General features: G+C 40.9%; 1 protein-coding gene across 1 annotated transcript; it reads left to right on the top strand.

The window, feature by feature from the left end:
- Positions 1 to 431: 431 nt before the first annotated feature.
- scn2b (sodium channel, voltage-gated, type II, beta) lies at positions 432 to 13,922 on the top strand. Its single transcript, XM_070829737.1, has 5 exons — positions 432 to 633; positions 8,572 to 8,732; positions 8,828 to 9,044; positions 10,674 to 10,866; positions 13,872 to 13,922. The coding sequence occupies exons 1-5, from the start codon at positions 555 to 557 to the stop codon at positions 13,900 to 13,902; spliced, it is 681 nt and encodes a 226-aa protein (XP_070685838.1). The 5' UTR covers positions 432 to 554; the 3' UTR covers positions 13,903 to 13,922.
- The last annotated feature ends 7,800 nt before the right edge of the window (positions 13,923 to 21,722 follow it).

The raw sequence follows: 21,722 nt of genomic DNA, 5'->3' as shown, positions 1-21,722 counted from the left end.
TTTAAGGTAAATTTTAAATAACCTATGTCCCAAAAAAACCCCAAATAAATGAAACTAAACAAATAAATAAAGATAAAATAAAAAAAAATGAAATAGGTAACACAGGAGCCTGATGAACACTGGGTGCCTCTCTGGGAGGAAAATTCATGTTTTTCCACTCATTCATCCCTCATGTGTCCTGCAACTGCCCCCCCCCCCCTATTTAACACAATTTATCATGTCTTACAACACACTGGTTTCTGACTTGTAACCTGTGAGGGAGAAAACCCCGCCTTCCCTGATATTCCAGCGTGCTTCCCGCCCTGCCCTCCTTCCTCCACCGACAACCATGAGACCAACCGTGCTAAGGCTCCACACTGCCAGCCATGTCCTGCCTCTGACATAAAAAAAATACTGTTTTCACCATTTTGACGCACACGCCAAGAACAGACTTGTCTCCCTTTGATTGTTTTTTTTTTTTTTTAAATATACATGCAGATTTTTTTCTGAGGGGTGAAAGCGTCGGTTTTTTTTTTTAGTTTTTTTTTTTGTTTGTTTCATTAGAAGGAGAGAAGATGTCTTCCCGCGCGCTGGAGAGGAGCTGTGGCGTTCAGCTGGTGAGCGCGGGGCTGCTGCTGCTGCTGCTGCTCTCCGGTAAGAAGCAACACAACACACACACACACACACACACACACACCGATCGATGCTGTCATAGCTGATACGCAGATCAGCAGCTCAAAAAGATGATGGCTCCACATACTGCTCCGTATTTAGGCCTTTTTCCTCTCACATTACTGTGTGTGTGTGTGAGTGTGTGTGTGTGTGTGTGTGCAGGATGATGGGTGTAATATGAGACAGGTAATTGCTATTCCAGCATTTCTCCCAGTTTGGCCAAAACCACAACAATCAAGACATGATTGTTGTGGTTTTCCTCCACATGCATTTGGCCAAACTGATTTCTCATCAGCTGTGTCAGCTTTGTGAGGACTCATTTCTCCCTGCGTCTCTATTTAGCTTCTGTTGACAGCTAAACTGGTGGCCTGCTATCACAGCCTTTAAACAGGATTATGATACACTGTGTAAAAATAAGCGCTGGCTTGGTTTGCAAGCAGAATAACAGTGTACAGAAGGTCTCAGTGTTATAGGCCTGTAATGAGGTGCAAACAATGTGCTGCTGATATTTATAGGCCGTGTATTAAGGAGCGGATGTGTAAACCCACACATGGGGTCTGCTGAATAATGGCTCTATGAATTTATATGGACATATAAATGCGTGGAACAGGGAGCAGATGTGGGCTCATCCAACCAGGGCTGGTTCGTGACAATTTACAGATAAAAAGAGACAGATACCAGATCTGAACACGCTCCCGCATGGTGTGACCCACATCTGATCAAACCCCCAGCACCATTACTCCAATTGAGAATAATCAAATAGGCTTAAATGGAAAGGCGGAAGACTTACAGGCAAAAGCCAACTTCGTTCTGCGTTATACAAGCCAGTGTTGTGTTGAGGTGCATCGGCGGCGAGCTTGTATAACATTCCCCCTTCCTGCTGCTGCAATAGCAAATGCTACACTAAAGCCACTTCTCATCAACGGCAAGGTGGATGTGTGTCACAACAAAAATGAGATCCTCTGGTTTACTCACCAGAAAGGGAAATCAATAAGTGATCATGTCTTTTGCTGAGATGCACATCACCTACTCGACGTCCAGGGTAGTGGAAAAGGGATCAATTATTCTACTCCAATAAAGACTCAGAGAGAATTAGAGATACCATTAGGGACCACGTAGACCGTGGTGTGTTTCCTGTGCCTCTTCACTGGGATTTAGCCGCCACGCCAAGGCGGGGTTCATCAACCGGGGGAGCACACAGGAAGTGAGGCTGATCGTTCAGAGGTTAAACCAGTGTGTTGGATTAGTGTCTGACTGATTAGTTATTGGTTGAATGTATATTGAAGCCAAACCCTGTGAGTCATTTAAGATGGAGTTTTCCACAAAGTGGAAAATAGAAGTGGTTTGGACATTTCATGGGTATTTTTAGATGGTGTCAGCACCCTTTGCCTTTTTTCACTTATGCCAAGCGAAAATAGATACCCAAAAGTTTACTGTTGCTGGGGAGCTTGTTGCATTGAGATGCTGCTAAACTACAGTTGCTCCTTTTTTATTTTAAACAAGATTTAACTTCAATTTAACTTTAATTCCTATATTATTAAGGAAGCGGCTGAATTGTTCAAATCAAAGAATATCACCTTACATGCATCTTACATAGGCCTGTCACTTTGAGATACCACACAAATCATGAATAAGATGTTCTTACATTCTCAGATATCTGAACCCACCAGCCAACTGTGATTTTCTTTAACTTAAGACATAAATAAAAGAGTATCTATCTACAGCTGAGACACTTTGGCTGGTTAAGAATACAAGATGGCAGCACGCTCCATGTGCTGAATAACAGACGTGGTGCCACATCCTGAGCTCACCCATGAAAACAGCTACGGTCAGTAAAAGTAGTGCTGCAAACGTGTGGAAATGGTTAAGTTTTACTCACTAATCAAACAATGGTACATTGACTCCTTTTGTTTGACGTTGGTGGACATATAATACAGCTGGGAAAGCACTCAGTGATAAGTTCAATAGTAATACAGCTGCAGTTTTTACATTCGTCTGGCAGTAGTATTTCTATGGACTTCTGCAGATTTCCACCAATGTTTTTTCTGCCCATCACTTTTTTTGACCTTGCTCTGCAACCCCGCAGTTACATTTCCTGTACAAACGCACTAGAGGGCAGCAGCACACCGAAAAAAGAAAAGGCAAACACTGTAGATGCACCGGCATGGACTTCAAACAGGCCACGGTGCCACTCATTTGCAGCAATAGGAAGCACAGACGTGTCAAATCACCACAGTCCAGTCAAGACTGAAGCGTAACAGCAGTGCATTTTGTTTTCTGCCAGAAAAACGCTGGTACAAAGAGTAGACTTCTGAATCTCAGCAGGAAGATGTTACTGTAAAGGGGTTATGAAGAGTGTTTTTGCATGAAACAGCAATACGTAAACAAATAATTTTATGACAAGTGATCTTAACCATTCCTACATTAACATATTATGCAATGTTATATCTCCTTGTGTCTGCTGTGACATTGTACATTTCCCCGTCATGGGACTAATAAAGGAACATCTCATCTTATTCTTAAGATACTCTCCCCAGCAGTGGAGTAACTGGCATCAAAAGACAGCCAAAGAAAATATCATGATGCAAAATCATGATATTGAAATCATATGATGATATGATTTGCTACAACAAGGTAGCAAATCATTTCTGGTTGTTGATAAATGTGGAAAGTTACAGTTTATTAATGTCTTTTTCAAATGTAAAAAAAAAAAAGACATTTATATTAAATGACAATAAACCTTTAATTGACTCTAACTGTTTTTGTACTTTTCATCAGCATTCCTGCATTGAAATGTTACTACTTTCGTCTGTATATTCCTGCTGTATAAGAATTTATCTTTGTAAGACAGAAGTAAATAATCATATGAAAGTGTGGGACAGCTGCTGATGTTCCCTCATTTGTAAGGAGACCCGTTGCTTCTCTTCAGATTCTGTGCAGAAGCTGTAAACTCAGACACTTTAGTGCGATGAAGATTCATCATGTCTGCTCATACACACTGTCACTTGGTTTACACTGCCGATGATGTTCAACACTACCGCCATCCAAAACTAGAGGCCTTTGTGTGGATTCCTGTGAACTTGCATGTTTCTGTGCTTTTATGTGTGTGCACATGTGCAGTATATCTGCTACAGATTGCACTCCAACCCTGTGAGTGCTTTCTGAAAGTTCAGACGTGCTGTGCTGTATCTTAAAGCAGCCAGACTGTGTGACTCTGCTATAAGTAGACACGACTGTCAATAATGCATAACAGTAAAAAAAAAAAAAACAAGTGAAGGGGAGAGGAGGATAAGAAAAGGAAAAGAAAAGCTTTCAGCTCGGTCCAGTCAATATGTCCACGTTGTATGGTATTAACAAGTGATCATAAAAGAGTGTGGGCAGTTCGGCTCTTATGCCTACAGCACTGCGGTGATATAAGGTCAGTATACTGGATAATACATGTTTCTTTTCTTTTTTTTAGGGATGCGTCAATCCAATTTTTTCAGTCTTGATAGTGATTCTGATACCTGGGCTTTGGATGTGGGCTGATTGAGCACCAATGCAATGCCCGTGTTTGATTAATTAATAAGCTGTATGTTGGAAAAGACTGGGATCATCGTAAATTGATCCAGAGTAACATGGAGGTGTTTATGTTCAGGAGTCTGATCAGATTCAGTCCACTGGTGCACTGCTGACTCTTGAAGTAGTAAGTACTCGTAGATGTACACATAGAGCTGAATTAATTAGTTGAATATACCTGATCCAGCTATCTGAGCAAGTAGCAGCCCAATATCTGGTACCAGTATTGGCGATGGTGCATCCCTATCTTCTTTGTCGTAGTGTTTACACAACACTAATATCACAGCAGCACATCACACTGAGATGCTGCAGGCTCACACAGTATTGTTTTTAGTTATTACTTTATAGTGTTCTGAGACCGATTTCTATCCCACTATAGTCATGAAATAATCAGAGAAAAGCTTATCCAGCCCACAGGATTCCTGCAACAATAGCAGGAATTACTGACAGATGACATATTTTTGTTATGAGCTGACTTACCCCCCCCCTCCCTTCTTATTGGCACCTGAATGCTGCAGTGTGCAGAATGCAGTGTGACGTTTTCCAAAGCAGGGGGCACTAGAGCTCAAAGCTCAAAAGTAGAGAACACAACTGAATTACAACTAAACTTGTCAGCGTATCACGAAAAAGGGTTTGTAGGCTGCACAGATTTTGGTAAGTAGATATGTCAGGTAAAGTTGCATCTAACCCTAAAACTAACAATGTCAAAAAAAAGCATTGGGAAACGATCTGAAGGGTGTCATATAGTGGTGCTTAGCCCTCTATAGATAGTTGGGCTCCTTAAAAAAACAAGAGGGAGGGTGCCCATTTGATAATCCTGAAGTGTCAACACACTGGAGGCCAGCATTTACTCCATCAAACCACTCTGGCCCAGCACCTCTCACACCCTAAATCCAGCCCACCTAAACAAGTGAGCAGTGATACTTTACAGGGATTGTCCAACCCAGTCCTAGAAAATAATGATGAAACTAGAGCCTGAAGTCTAATAGGGCTCTGGGAGTGATTGCTAATTTTTTTTTGGAACATCCTCTAAATACTTAGCCGCAGCCTTTTGTGCCCATAAAGCAGCTTTAAATCACTTTTAGAAGAGACCTTCAAAGGACGCTGTCTGTGGATTTGTCAAGTTGGTCTTCAGTGGACTCCTACCCTGAAGAGCTTTGTCCGTGCCATCCCACAGATGTCTAATTGGATTGAGATCAGGAAGCAGTAGAGTTTAGGATAGTCTAGATTACTGTCATATTTATTGAAACTTTCCTGGATTACCTAAGGATTGTAGCTTGTGTTGAGATGAAAAACATTTGTGCACACTTTTGATTGTCATTTCTATTCTCGTGACGACCCATACTGTGCATTCTTAGAGATTGTTTTATACCTCATGGCCATAACGGCTGTTGGTCTGTGCTTTCCTTCATTTGCTCATCAATCAGGCAGACGGACAAATATACATGAGATGTACAGGATCATGTAAAAGCTGGTCACACACTGTAGAGTTGGATAAGAGGAATGCGGAGGGCACAGGAAAGATGATGTAACAGACCTACCTACGTTTTTTTGTTTTTTTTTCTGCATTGACCTTGTGAGAGTAGGGAACAATGGAGGGAAGTAGAGGGGAGTTAAAAGAGAGAGAAATTCATGGAGGACTACAAAAAGAAAATGAGGAGAAACAGGAAAACTGTCAATTTTGAGGGTGGCAGAGGGGTCGGACAGACGAGGTACAGGGGAAGAGGCGTGAGGGGATGCGAGAGAGGTGGACAAAGATGGGAGAGAAAAGAGGGAGGGGCGGAGAGAGGGAGGAGTCGTGTGAGGCAGCTTCACTGCAGTATTTCATCTGTTAGCAAGTCTCTGTCTCTCCCCGTCACTGCATCTGCCTCTCTTTCTCACCAGCCACAGGACTGCTGAGTCAGCAGGAGCTCGTATCAAACTGTTTGTCACGCTGTAGATCTGTGTATGAGTTGTAGCAGCAAAGGCACATATGTGTTTGCAATGCTTACATGTGTGTGTGTGTGCGTGTGTGTGTCAGTGACACCGGTGTCTGTGCGAATGTGTCAGTGTGAGCTGTGTGTTCAGATAGGTCAGTGGATGACATTGACATAGCGCAGCTAGCATGCTTAGCTCACTGCTGACAATGCACACCTTGAAGGAGGGTGTGTACGCATTTGTGTGTGTGTATGTGTGTGTGTGTGTGTGTTAGGGAGAGAGAGAGCAAGAAGCAGGTGCAACGCTACATCATAAGACACCTGACTGTGATGAACTGTGAGCATGATGGAAAATTGTGCGTGCTTAAATTATACATATGGACGATGGGTGGAGATGCTGTTCGTGTGTGTGTGTGTGTGTGTGTGTGTGTGTGTGTGTGTGTGTGTGTGTGTGTGTGTGTGTGTGTGGTGCAGAGAGGCAGTCCTGTGGAGTGGTGCAGCAGCAGTGGGAAGGGAGCCAGAAACACCCGACTGCAGAGGAGAGAATGGTGCAGAGTCCCATCACACACACATACACACACAGACACACACACACACACATACACACATACACACATACTGAGAAAGAGGCACAGATTCTGTCTGGGGAGGGTAAGCCCATGCTGAGGCATAATGTTCTAGGGGAGGAGGGAACTTGAGGAAACTAAATGATGCTTTAATTTTAATTCCAAGTTACATTATATGCGGTTATATGCCTTTCCTTTGATTTTAGAATGTTAAACTCAACATGCTTCCAAAAAGTGGTGTGGTCTAACACGGTTTCCTGCCACTGCTGTACAAGTGAGCTTTTGTTGCTTTTGTCAGCAATCATGATCATGAGATTCAGCATTTCAAACTAATGAACATGCTGTCCTGCCTTCTCCCCTGGTAACTTAATCAAATGCAATGATTGTAATTGCCTTCGAATAAATGTCACATAACAAATTAAACGTACTCCTTGAATCAAGCAAAGCATTCATTTAAAAATCTGATGCCCGCAATAGATAAGTGACATTGATGAATATCACATAATTCTACTGTTTCCACTTGGCCAAATTCATTAATGCCAGATCACAGTGCCAAAATCACTGTCCCTGTTTCTTCCAGATTTGAACAGTAATAACTGATATAACACATTTGCCCGCCATCAGTCAATCATATTACATGATTCAGAGTACATGGAGTGATACATAAATGAAAAAAAAACACTGTAAATATGATATCACTGTTTTAGGTTGAAACCTACTTACAATGAGGGACTGCAAAAAACAACACTGCACTGATTATCCATGCATTTTAACATCACAAATAAGGATTTTATAACAGCAGTGTGTCCACATGGATGTCACCCTCTCCAGCAGCAAAAGATAACTGAAATAACACATACATTCTCAACAAATATAGTGGAGCTGCTGTAGAAACTTGTGCAGAAGCCTGTTTTTTTACTCTCACAAGTATTCCAACACAATCTATGATACATTATGCCGATTTAACAAGCACGCCGTCAAACGACACTTTCTGTGTGTCGTCTGGGTTTCATACAGACTTCACTGGAATTGTTAAGTATATGTAGCAGGTATATTGCTTGTTCTGCTATCACTTTGCGGGACTAGCCCACATCTAAATCTGTTCAGTGACTTAAGGAGTTCACATCAAATGACTGTCAGCCTAAAAGACAGCACTCTCCTGACGGGGTGCAGAACAAGAGTCAGCACTTACATGGAAACCCACATCCTTCAATACATGATGATACTGGCAAGTTGAAACTGCTGACGAAGCGAAGTTTTTAGCCGTTCGGTGTTCTGTGAGAAGTGTGTGCTCTTTGTTTTGCAGCACGCTTGTAAGAAACCCTAAAATACACCAGATTACATACAGTTTGTTTAGGTTATGTACGTACTCACAAACTTGGAAATGGTGATAAATAAGGTACTGCAGTGTACATCAAATCAGCCATAGGAGCTTGATTTACTATATATGACCTTCATTTCAACTTAACTTGACAGACTTTAAAAGTCTTGCTACTCAAGGTTCCTTTGAACACCAATGACCAGTACACTCTATTTGGACTACTTATAATAAACTACTTATAACAGATTTACTGTTAGCATGCAGATATTACAAGAAAAAGACCAAATATCATCTGAAAAATGTAATAATTTCCTAAACCAAAATGTGTACGGTGGATTTTTCAGATATCTCAGTAATCTAAACAAATATATTTATAATCACAATCTACTGGGCCGTTCGTGATATCCATAATTTCAATTGACATTTATCAATAGTTCTGTCTCCATTTCATCAAAATCCTGGAAAATATAAATTCAGCAAATTCTGTTTAAAGCCTTACAGCTCAGATATTTTATTGTTGCAGCATTATTATCACCAGTGTTGTTTTTTTCATTTACAGGTTGTTCAAGCATGGATGTGCTTGTGGCCAGTAGCATTAATGCACTGAACGGAACAACTGTCAAAATCCCCTGCACGTTCACTTCCTGTTACAAGATGGATGCTACCAAGTTCGGCATGAACTGGACCTATCAAGAGTCGCTTAATGACACGGAGGAAATGGTAACAGACTTGTCTGTATGCATAGCGACTACATGCCCACATCCTAAAACTCCAAGCCTGTTATGAACTCTTTCTTTCTCTCTTTCTCTCCGTAGTTTATGACATACTACAAGAAAAAAGGAATGGTGCCTCTGCATTCGGACCGGTTTGGAGAGAGGGTCATGTTTGCTGGGAACCTGGATAAGAACGACCTGTCAATCACCCTATCAGATGTTCAGCTGGAGGATGAGGGGATTTACAACTGCTATGTGAAAAACCCCCCTGACCGCATCCAGGGACATGGAGTCATACAGCTAAATGTTGTTACCGAACGTAAGATACTAAGCCTTGCTTCTGAGGATACATTTAAATAAATATTACAATTACAATTGTCTATAAATCCTAACCCTAATTTTGATTTTATTTTATTTTTATTTTTTTATTTTTTTATTTCGTACATGTAAAAAACAATTAACAATTAAACAAAAAGAAAAGAAGAGGAAAAAAAGGGTAAAATTAATTGTGTTTATCTATGAAATTGTCTAATCTATTAAATAGTTTTTCTAGAATTTTTGAGAATTGTGGTAGAAGAGAAACAGGTCTGTAATTTAGATTCTGTCACAGACCTGTAATAAACCCGTCTAGTCATTTAATTTGGTCAGAATGAAATGATTAAATGGCAACCGGAGTCTTTCACCGAGCTGAAGCTAGCGAGCTAGTCACACAAGAATGGCAGAGAGAGTGCAGCCAAAATTTACGACTCAGGGACAGACCGTTGTGAGTTAACAGCACGAAACACACACCCACTGAGCCAAAGAATGAGAAAAGGCACACTGCTAGCTGCGACTGGCTGTCATTTAGTGAGCTAACGGCACAAAGCACAGCCTCTGAGCTGAATGAACAGCTGCTATGAGCTAAAGGTAGCGCTGCGCTTGTGACGGCTGTATGATTGTGGCATTTAACAGAGTTGTTTATTTGTCAGCCAGAAAAACTGTCAGTCATCAGTTGTGTACATACAGTACAGAGTGCTACTATAAAAGAACATTCTCTGTGCTAAATCATGGCGAGATTTTTAGAGCTGTAAGGGGCATGAAAATAGCACTTTTGAGTGCTCTATTCATATTTCATTGTCACTTGTTGTATCTTTGAAAAACCACATTTTAAACAAACCATTCTTCAGTGTAACATGAAACAAATATCAACATTCAGCATCCAGTTCAGATGCATGTATACCACTCGCCTCAAATTGTGCAGCCATTTTTTTCTGTCCAGGGAGTGGAAGAACCAGCTAAAATGCACGCTGGTAGCAGTAGAGGCTCATGAATAATTTTGAAGTTGCGCCAAAATATGACTTAAAACGCTCCATACACGTTTGTGTAGTTAGCTGTTAACATTGCTGCAGATCATTTCCCAAGCACTTCCAGGTTTAAACGAATAGAACCCAGATTCTAGACTTTTCTCTTATATGTGACATGCTGTAAATGTTATCAAAGTGATGTAAGTTACCATGATTTGATTGTGTTTTGCAGTGCTCTGAGCTTTCAGTCACTGTTCTTCATCACTAATATAAATATATATAGCCCCCAGCCCCCATGACACTTAAAGTAAGCGGTATAGATAATGGATGGATGGATGGATATATATAAAATGTATGTTGTACAAAACATATAACATTCTGCCTGTATGACTGTGTGGGTTTGTTCCCTGGAGCGTGAGGACCTACTGGTGAGTCAGCATTTTACTTATTAATGACCAACAAAGGGTTGAACTTAGTCTCTAAGCACCTCTTTCGCCATCACACACACACTTGCTTACGCCATAGGGTCATATAGGCTAACTCAGCAGCACTTTCTTGCCTTCCACTCTGTATAATCAGCCCAGTAGAGCTTTTAGCCTGCATTGCACTTGTCTCCATCCTTTGCCTACAAACTATTTAACCGTTCTCTCCTCGCCTCTCCTCAGTTCCCCCTCCGAGGGATTCAACCATTGCAGTTGCGATTGGGGCATCAGTGGGTGGAGCATTGGCTCTGCTGATTCTTTCCATGGTAGTAGTGAAATGTCTTCGTCGACACCGGAAACAGGAACTGATTTCTGAGGAGAAGATGGAGGAGGAGGGAAAACTGGAGGCTGAAGGTGTTGCAGAGGAGGGAACCAAGTAAGACATCTCACCATGGCACACTTAATCCTCAAGCAGAATCTACCACTAGCACCAATAGCAAATTTTGATATGCTACTCTAGTTTTAGTGGCATATGCTGATTCTTAATGGTACACCTATTAATTTGCAGCTTCTATTCTACTGGCATCAGCTACTTATGAACAGCATCTCAGAGAACAGCAGTGACATACCAACAGTCCTAAGTAATAACAGGCATACCTCCAGGAATCGATATATGCCACTGAATTAAGAGTCAAGTGTTGTGATCCTTAATTAAACTTAAGTACACGTTTACACCCACATTCTTCAGTCCTTTAAACCGAAATTCTACAGCTACACCAGTCATGGAGTTTCATTTCATAAGCTTCTTCAATTTGGACTAGTCAATATCTCATATCTCAAAATCTCATCACAAAAAGCATCTCCTGTTTATGCTGGGATGGAGTTTAATGAAAAAACATGGGTCCCTTTTAGGGATGCATCAGTTTATCAGCCGAACATCTTTATCCATATTTGCCTTGTTGAGTGCCAGCGGCCCATCAACAAATAAGATGAAATTCACCAGTGGCAGTGGCCAATGTGCATCTGTTGAGTTGCATCAATTTTGCGCTGGCTTAATGTTGTGCTGGTTATTTGCTGTCAGACTTGGACAACAGTAGCCAGCGTACCCAGCTGCTGATTTGGAGTAGAGGCCACTGTCTGGACACGACTCTGGCATGACATAAGAGGGCAATGGGTGCTTCGCATACATGTGGTTTGTTTTCAAATTAAAGTGAAAGGAAATCGGCAGTGTGGGAGTATTGAACTGTGTCGGCAAATCAATGACATGCAGTATGTAAGACTAGTTCCAGTTTGGTGCAGTTAACTCTAGTATCAAGAGCAAGCGAGAATTTTAACACAACAAAGCTCATAATCCATTTTAAAAACTGGAATGAAAAAGTGTCTGATAATCTGCTATTAAAAAATGAGATGTGTCGGTGTTGGCCTAAAATTTCCTAAAAGGCGTTGTCCTGGTTCTTTTAATATATAACACTCAGACCTTTGTCCTAGTTTTATATATGTTATAGTGCAGCTTCACATAAGGTTATTTTTGGGTATTTATTATGCAACCAAACAGAATAGGTTTGAGGGCAAAACTTTACGCACTGGAATCAAAAAATAGATTTGACAGCAAAACTACAGACAGTGAAATCACAAAATGTTGTACTGAAAGTAAAGGCTGGCTGGCGTGAGAGACAGCTTGGCAACGTCTATTGTGTTCTGTCTTCTCCATGAACTCCACTTTTGATTTTAGTGTTAATACTATTGTTCTCAGATCCATTTTTCTGATTGCCATGTAGAAATATTTTTTTCTGTTTGATCAAATATTCACGGCATATGCTTTGTCTATCAAGAGGCCTTCAGTAGTTCGCTGGATTTGACGCTAACAAAATACCTTCAGGTTTAACACTACCTAACCCTACCATGGTAGTTCACTTCTTACCAGGGTGCATTGCCATGGTAACATGTGCTGTGAACTTAACCTGCTGCGGAGCAAGTAATGTTCAAGATAAGAGATCAATGTATATAAAAGCTCCTTCAACGATGACCAATCAATTCTCTTGGAATTCATTACATTAGATCCTGACACATCCTGTTGGCGTGTCTTATATAAAACATGAATGATGGGGAGATGAATGAGGAGACTCACCCACCGTTAATATTATTACATTTTAGAGATTGTAGTTAACATCATGAGGAACTTGTACTTACTAGACTTGAAAGTAAGCCTACTTAATGCTTAGAATTCTGTTTTTTTCATTTGCTCCGAAGTTTGTCGAGGTCCATTGAGGTCGCAGCTGAGAGAATAAGGCTAAAATTGTAACTCGAGCTGTAACTCGAGAAGACTCCACCTTCATTTTAATGGAATGCACAGAACTAATTCTAGTCAGATCTACTCATCCCTTGAAGATGGATCAGTGATATTATGGGCCTGTTAACTAATGCACACACGATTTTTTTTGCTTCGCTGTCTGTCTTGCATTTGGCAGTTGCAACTGTGCTGCGTTCAGCCTGGATTGTGTGTTCAACTATTTTGCACTTCGCTTGTAAAATATGCCGCTCTGCTGCCAGTAGGCTTGTCCATGTTTGCGATTGGTGTCAACGTGCTCATGGCTATATTGGCAAAGGTTAATTTACTGAGTTTATAACCACAGTCATGTGACCGCCTAGCGTGATTGCAGTTATTAGGCTTAATGAAGCCGGATAATGGAAAGATACCCTTGGTATGTTGAACTGGCTTCGTGGCACAGGCTTCTGGCGTTTACAACAGTTTCTGTCCAAAATACTTTCTCAAAAGAAAACCCACACAGCTCAGACATAACTTTGTCTACAGCTTAAGCATTTTACCTACCATAATTCCTTCTCTCCTATAATTGGATTATAAACTTCTTCTCCCTCTATTGACTGAAAGCTAATCTATTGTCGTGTTGTTGGGAATCTCTTCTTTTATATTTATAGACAACCATAGCTGGGTCATCTGATTGAACCAGCGGACTGTGGAGCCCTTACCCTTCTCCGGTAAATAACTGCGTATATTAACCAGTCTGGACTGTTGTTGTCTGTATTGAACACCTTGTCTGCTGTAGAGCTTAACATGACTTGGACAATATGGAGAAATACAACAAAGATAAATATCAGAGTGCCGGCCAAAGTCAAATCAAACTGGCAGTTCCAATGATTCTGTAGCCAACAGGACCAGAACGTCTGCTTATTAGTGACTAAATCCTCTCTCCCTCAAAAGAAGAGTGTGGATGTACGGTGTCCTCAAAAGATATAAAAATAAGTGTGTGTACAATATGTCTGTGTAAGTGCCCGTGTTTCCTTGTGTGTGTTGTGCCCCAAATCTCTGCACCTGCTGACTTTATCTCTAGAGAGGCTTATTTATTGGGGCATCTACCAAGCATATTACTAGCTTAGCTCATATAATTCTTTGTCATTCCCTTTTTCTCTCTTTTCTTTCAGACATGTGCACCCTCTTCCTGAAGATCTATAGTAACTACTGCTTGAATCATCGCCCACTGATTCTTCCATCTCTACTGCATGTGTGTGTGTGTGCGTGTGTGTGTGTATGCGTGCTAGTGCGCAAAAGTGTGCTTCTTTCTGTGTTTGTGTGTGTGTATGTGTGTGTACTGAATGTGTCTATGTGTGCGTGCGTATTTCTATATGACTGTGAGATGCGTCCTTTTCCTTTAAAAAAAAAAAAAAAAAGCCAGGGAACACTTTTCTGAAACTTAACACATAGTAACAGTGGAATTAGAAGTCACATGATAAGGAACAACGTTTTCATAGCAAACTGTACAATAGGCTAGGGCTGGGCGGTATAATATGAAACAGTAATCTATTAACTAATCAACTTTTAATGCAGTTCACAGGGGTTTTGGAGGCAGAGCTTCATACTTGATCTAAGCTAAACACTTCCACTGAGAATGGATGTTGGTAAATTGTGCCGTCGGCTCCACTGTCTCACAACAGAAGCAGTCCAGCCATGCTATTTTGTCTTGAGTGAAATCTTTTGGGTTAACATGTCGTGAATCTAGTGTTTTTCAACATTGCCTTAAAGCCATGTGTCTAACGTGCCTGTAGGGGCATCATGTCTTAACATAGATGCACATGTTAGCTCATGTGCGACGTCCTTCCACCGGTGGCTTTTCTCATCAGAAAGACAACTAATAGTCGGTGACTCAGCCAAGTGATGTCTGAATGTCTCAATGTTGTCTACTTGTGTCTGAGCCGGAGAGCATTTTCATACAATCCTCATACCTGTGGAGTTTTTTTTAAGCCTTTTTGACAGCAGACGTTTTGACTTCTCATAGTAGGAAAATCAGAGGTATAGCTAATCACATCAACAATGGCTCTGTTCAGTGTCCCAGTAAGTCATGACCTTAGCCAAGTCCAAAGTCACTGCCGATTTACTATATAGTGCACTATATTTACCCTCTGCCATTTTCTTTGAGTGCCTGAATTTTGAGTGTGTAAAATGTAAGCACTATATAGTGCCCCGCGAAAATCCCCACAATGGAACACAAAAAGTAGTGCCCATGGCATGTACTGCACACTGCTTTCTGCCCACAATCCCACAATCCATTGTGTTGCATTTTTAAGATGTGAAAATGACAGTCTTGGGACATGACCTGTCAGTGGTAACGCCAAAGCATGATGATTAATTAGAATAACTGTAGAATCAACTATTGAATGTCTTTTATATAGGGAGTAGTAAATCAATGAACATTGAGGCGATTTCCCACAGAGCCACTGTGACAGTGAGCCAGCATGCACGACACCAGGACCCTGAAACTGAAGCAGCTACAGGAAATGGAACACAGCCATCATTAATTGTATCATGAGGTTTTTCTACTGTGGCATGTCGAAACGTCGTCTGTGAAAACAGCAGAAGCAATATCTTTTCCAATTATCCCCTCTATCTTTTGGTCCTGCCACTGTCTTTATGTCTTCATCCACTTTTTGTTGGCATGCAAATATGTTTTTTTTTTGTTGTTTCTTTGTTTAGCATACAAGGCTCATGCTTTTATTGGTCTGTCAGTGCCAATGCCTAAAGGAACTGGTTAACTGGACTGTTAATGTGCAGTGAGCTGTCGTGATGCTTCCGGAGTACTTTATGTGACCTTACAGTGAAGTGAAATGAAGTCTGTGCTAATACAAACAGAATAGCCAAATATTTATTTTTCTTCTGTATGTCATTGCTGGTTATACCGTCCACCCCTCTGACAGAGACCCCAGCATCTTGGCCTTGTGAAGAGGAATGACATGCTCGTGTGCCTGAATACAGAGGTTCTAGTAGAAGGCACATATTTCAGTGATGTCTGTTAATGAGTTTTAGGACTAGACCATACAACACTTACAATATCTGTTACTGCAATATATGGTGCAATTTTTCTGCAGACAGCCCCTGGATGAGGAGTTTGTTGCGTTGAGATAAAGTGAAGTGAATTATTGTTGACTACATGACAGGATTTTTTTGTCAAAGTCAAAAACATATCAAAGACAATTAAAGCGAAAACTCACAATCACCTAACTCATTTTGGTGTCAACCACTATTAATGTTTAAGGAAGGTTGCTCAAACAGAAATCTACACACAGACTCATACAGTCATACAGCAAACCCTTACCATATCTCATATCACACACAGGTAAGAGTCCCATTTACACACAGTAAAACAGGAAATAATACGCAGGATCCAAATTAACTGATGTGCCATGACTGACAGAGAAGAGCTACCTGACGAACTTTTTGTTTTGTTAGTCTCACTATGAATCATCGTTTTTCCACCAAAACAGGCCAAATTTGTTACTTTGTCAACTGAAGCGTGTACAGTGTACTATACTGCCCTTAATGCATGCCAAACAGTGCACAGCAAAAAAAAAGAAAAAAATACTATAATAGTGTAAGTAATTTAATTCTGGTCAGTTCAGTTTCCCACAAAACCACCACAGCAATGTGAGTCAGTCAAAGCATGTTTAAGCTTTTCACTGTATGTAGCAAATCAGGCGGTGCCATTTGTCAAAAGTTATAATACTTGGATTTTATTTTATTCCTATTTGATACATGCACATATATGCTTGCATATGTAATTTATAGTGTCAGAGGTATTCGGTTGCACTTTGATGAGTTTCATCAGCCTCTTGTAAAATATTGAGAGACAATTAAGATTTCAATATATCATGAACACAAAAGCTTCCGTACAGACTCTCATAATCTATATGTTTTTATTCTAACTGCAACTTGAGTCCAACTGTTTTATAGAGATTTTAAGAGAAAACCTTTGAGCCACTGCACCGCAATACAAACACTTTTTAGTGTATAGTTTAACTCAGATTAACATGTAGATGTGGTATAAAAAAAAGTTTTAAAACTTATATGATAGCTCAGTCTCCAAAGTGTCTCCTTTACCTCAACAGTGGTGTTTGAAACTGTAGATATTGTTTTGCACATTAAGACATTATACCAATTCTAATATAATTGTAGTGCAGAGCATGTGAATCCAATGGAAATGAGGGAAAGATATAAAGCTCACTTTATTAAGATGGTATATTGGAAAGTGAGGCTGTCGTAACAGAAACATGGCATGGCGATCGTTTGGTTAAATGGGAAATGTATTGGATGGTCGGAACACCCTGAATGATTAAAAAATATTCTTTTAATAAGATACTTGATCACTATTTAATGTCCATTTTACATGTTATAGCATGTGAGCTTTGTTAATCTCTGAATGTCCTATGATGTTTTCACTGTATTGTGATAACAGTCACAAAGTGGTGTCTTCATGATGCCTGTAATGTCTGTACAGGTCTGTGTTTGGGCCTGTTCCTTAATTACAGTCTTTTAATGGTTTTATGATTTTATAAATTGTGTTTTCTGACATTACAGGTGATGTATTGTGTGATTTCGTGAAATATCAAAAGCACATGTTTGGCATCACAATAATATTCACGATTATGTGTTGCTCTGTGATGATCAACGAAGCTACTATGGTCATTTAACACAATCATGCTGCGAAGAACAACAGTAAAATAGTAATACATTGCAAATAGTTTACAAAATGATCATAACTGTAGAGTTGTTTGGTTGGGAGAGCCCTAGTTCAGTCACATTTCCTGGGACGCTGATGTGCGTGTGTGAGATCTTGCATGTTTAAGTTGCAGGGTTTGTGTGGTTGCTCCATAAGGTGATAACAGGTTGACATTTAGGGCAAATTTTGTGCAGTATGGTTCTGTTGGCAATATAACGTTACATAGATTACTGTATATTGTATTTCTCAATCAGAAACGAACAAATAAAAAAAATAAAAAAATACTGTATCATGTAGAAGTCATTTTGCGTCACCGTTTCCACCTCTGGCCATGAGTTCGCCCTGAAAAGTTACTCTTGTATCACTTTAAATGTAAGTGAACACCAAATTCATGCTTGCACTGTGCTGCCTCTGAACAAGCAGCTATCATTACATTATGTATTTTAAATAAAGATTATTTAGGAAAATGTCACAGTTTTTTGTACTTCTTTTTTTTATCCATCTACAGCTAGCTAGCATGCGTTTGCACTATGGGAGGAAACAGAAAGTCCCAGAGGAGAAGACATGAGGAGACATGCGATCTCCATGCAGAAAGGTTCCAGCTGGCTGCTGGATTTGAACTCTTCATGCTGTTAGGTGACAATGCTAACAATTTCACCAACGTGATGCCTTACTTTAGTGTAATCCCCTCGTATCTTTCACCACCCACGGTGCTTTGTGTAGCTTAACAAAATGTCCTCTACTGCATCAGCCCATATCACTTACAAAGTATCAGAGTTTTGACCGGTCAGTGCGCACGTGTGCTCTATCTCTGACACTATGACAGCTAGGATGTTGCTCATCTAAGAGCTGTAATCAGTCTCAAACGCAGAAAGCTGAGCTGTACTCTGATCTCATCACGGAGGACAACCTGGAGCTGCTCCACTGAGATACAGCCAGAGGTGACTTTGTGAATGTAGAGTATATATTTTCAGCTTTTGCAGACTAAACAGGATTCATTATGGCTCTGAACTATAACTAGTCCTGTACTAGTTTAAGTTAACAGTCCATGAGTTTATAAAACTATTAAACAGGATTTTAAAAACTCTGGAAAAGTAACTGAGAATCACGTTATTTTGTATGCTACTGTGCTGAGGTAAACGGTAGAAATTCGATAAGTGCACGCATTTGATTGGATGACATTTCGATGCATTGGGGGAGACATTTGGGTCTGGTTCAACTTTTTTTCTGGATGACCTTGCGTTTTTTTGTTTTTTTTTGCTAGATCACTCTGCCTGGCACCCCCGCACCTCCCACCACCACTGCATCTGCCCAACGGCCTCATTCAAACAAATGAATTGGTCTGCGTTTTTTTTTTACACGTTCGTATTGTCTGAATACAGCCTAAGAAATGTTTCAGAACTAATCATCCTTTACAGACAATGTTTGCCACTTAAAACACAGATTATTTGGTAAAATAGGCCACTGTCTGGTACAGAGTGAGAAAATTAATATTATTCAAATCATTTTTCAAGCATTTAATTTGAATTACACGAATAAGTGGATGTAAGCATTTTTAAAAATCAATATATTATCCATATATATATTATTGCATAATTTTCATCCCATTAAAAACTACGACAGTAATTCATGAACACTCACAAAACATTTCACATGCTTAAATACAGAATATTGCATCAGATTAGAGAAGTGTATGAAACTTCCTTGTGGGTAGATGAAGTGAGTGAAACAGTGATAGGATACTTGAAAGAAGACATGTAAGTAACCGATAAGAGTATTTAAAGTGTATTTAAATGTTCTACCTGCAGTTCCACTGCACACACACACACACACACTGCCCACAGACCTTGCAATCTTTTCAAACGTGTTTGTAGTTATACCTTTTCCACACTGAGCCCACTCTTACCAACATCAAGCAAATCATAGCCAGTTTCAAACTACTCCCTAACGTCCAACTCCAAAACTATGAGACCACATAAAGCTGCAGCATAAAACAGCAGAAGACTGCAAGCTTCCAACATAAACCCTCCACCAAGAGGCCGTCGTCTGGTAGTTACAACTCTTAACTTCCAAAGCAGATATGTGTCCCAGTGTGAGCCTGTGAATCGGTATGCACCATAGAGTCGATCTTAACTTTAGCAAGGACTCACCTTGTGATGGTCCCTGTTCCCCACCGCCAGACGGATGGACAGACAAACACCAGGAGCACAAATGCACAAATCAGAAAAAGAAAAGGACGCAATGACAAGAACAGAGAGGACAGCGACTTACAAGCACGCAACATTTAAAAAGCAATAGAAAATTAGGTTAAATTAAAAAGAGAGAATGGGTACTGAGAAGACAGAGTGCACTGCTCTGATGAAGAAAAAGAGGAAGGACAGATGAAAACGAGAGGTAGAGACAGGCCCACCCCACTAGTCCTCCTCCACTCAGGATGCTTTCTGAAATCTGCTCACTCACCGGCTGGTGCAAAGAAAGAGAGAGAGAGAGAGGGAGGGAAAGCAAAGGGGAGGGGGGATAGAGCAGGTCGAAGAGTGGGGTGAGAGGAAGGTTAATCAGAGTGGGAGGTGAAAGTGGTGGATGGGAGAAGATGGAGGTGTGGAGAAAGAGAAGAAAGGGGCTGAGCGCTCAGTGCCTCTCAGTAGCTGTGTTCGGACCGGCTCAGCTGTGTGGCTTCACTGCAGCATTTCACTGCCTTGGCCGTCCCAGAAACAGATCCTCCACTTCCCTCCCTCCCTCCCTCCCCCTGCCGCTCGGCTCACCTCCCTCCTCTCCCTCCTGTCATCTCTCCTCCCCTCAGCCCTGGCGTCCCCCCCCCACCTTCTCTCCTTTTCCCCTGTCCACTCCCGTCCCCCTCCTGTCCTTCCCCTCCTTGAACCTCCTTTTCCCCTCACCCCTCCTGATCCCTAACATCCTCCCCTTCTGTCATCAGTGTAATGTCCTCTTTTGCTCCGCCTTCCTTCTATACACAGCATCCAAGGTCACCCTGTCCAGAGGCAGGTGTGTGTGTGCGTGTAATCACATGTGACTCCGTGCTGGCGTGCACGCGAAGATGCACGTGTGCATGTATCACTGCATGTTTGCATTTCATTCTCCTCTTCATATACATGTGTGTTTACGCGTTTACCTCTAGTACCTTATCTACGTGTTTAACTACATGTAGCTTGCTTCACTGAGGCACTGTGCATCTCTCATGATTTATCACTACCCCCCCCCCCCCCCCACACACACACACACACACACACACACACACACACATACACACTTGAACCTGGAAATGACATCAAATATCAAGAGATGGATCACCTGACATGTGAATGTGTGCGTGCATGCGTGTGTGCATGTGTGAGAGTCGGGGAGGTCAAGCATCCATCATGTCAGTGTGGAGAGGTAAGGGACAACAGGGAAAAGAGGAACAGGGTGGACGGATTTCCTTTGCATTACTCTGAAATATGTCAGACATCAAATCTATTTGTCGTTTTTTCTATTAAGACAAAATGAAACACAAATGATCATTACATTGTTGGGGGAAAAAAGGCCACTCTGTTAACAGAGAAAGCAGTATGATCACTGTCAGCCTGTGAGATAATCACAGAATACGCTACAACCCACACAATGGGCCCAAACTCCAGGGAGCAGAAAGTGATGCCAAAACATCACGCACGTCTGTGGTGCCAAGTCATCGTAGAAATCAAAAAAATATGTCGTCTGATGCCAAGTCATCACAGAAATGTGTAGTCTCAATATCAAAAGGAAAATTAGGTGTGCAACATTGTTGTAATCCATGCCACAGTATTGTACATTTTTCCTTACATTGAATGGAATAAAACACACAGAAATACAGCCTTACAGACTGGAATTAAACATGGGATAAAAAAGTCTACCGCACAAAAGTATGCACGTATAAAGTTACCAAGATAAGGATTCGAAAATCTAAATGTTACTTTTTTTTAACACCAGCTAGCAAGATGCAGATGTATGCAGCCAGACAAGCAGGACAAAGTGGCGATGTGGTGGGTGTGCTGAGTCTGAAGTGATGGTGGTGACTTTGTGTATGACTACACCGATGCATGAATCACTTTCTGTGAAGTGTGGATGGAACAAGAGGTTAGGTTCGATTATGTTCCAAAGTACATGTAGTGCTGGCAGTTTACAGATGATGAGCAGTCCCCTTTGGTGTGCCTGTGCAAGTCTGCAGCGTATTGATCATAAGTCACTTCCCTGCTTGATATGTTAAGTTTTACTTGTACTTTACATCATTGAGGGAAACAGGAAGTTGTATTGT

The sequence above is a fragment of the Pempheris klunzingeri genome, chromosome 4 (assembly GCF_042242105.1).
Source record: "Pempheris klunzingeri isolate RE-2024b chromosome 4, fPemKlu1.hap1, whole genome shotgun sequence".
In the NCBI taxonomy this organism is placed as follows: Eukaryota; Metazoa; Chordata; class Actinopteri; order Acropomatiformes; family Pempheridae; genus Pempheris; species Pempheris klunzingeri.
This window is presented reverse-complemented; position numbering and strand designations above follow the sequence as displayed.

Excerpts from the sequence above, each read along its gene's own strand:
- scn2b (XM_070829737.1), top strand. The coding sequence starts at position 555 with ATGTCTTCCCGCGCGCTGGAGAGGAGCTGTGGCGTTCAGCTGGTGAGC. Across the intron at positions 8,733-8,827 it reads TTAATGACACGGAGGAAATG|TTTATGACATACTACAAGAA; the intron begins GTAACAGACTTG and ends TTCTCTCCGTAG. Across the intron at positions 9,045-10,673 it reads GCTAAATGTTGTTACCGAAC|TTCCCCCTCCGAGGGATTCA; the intron begins GTAAGATACTAA and ends GCCTCTCCTCAG.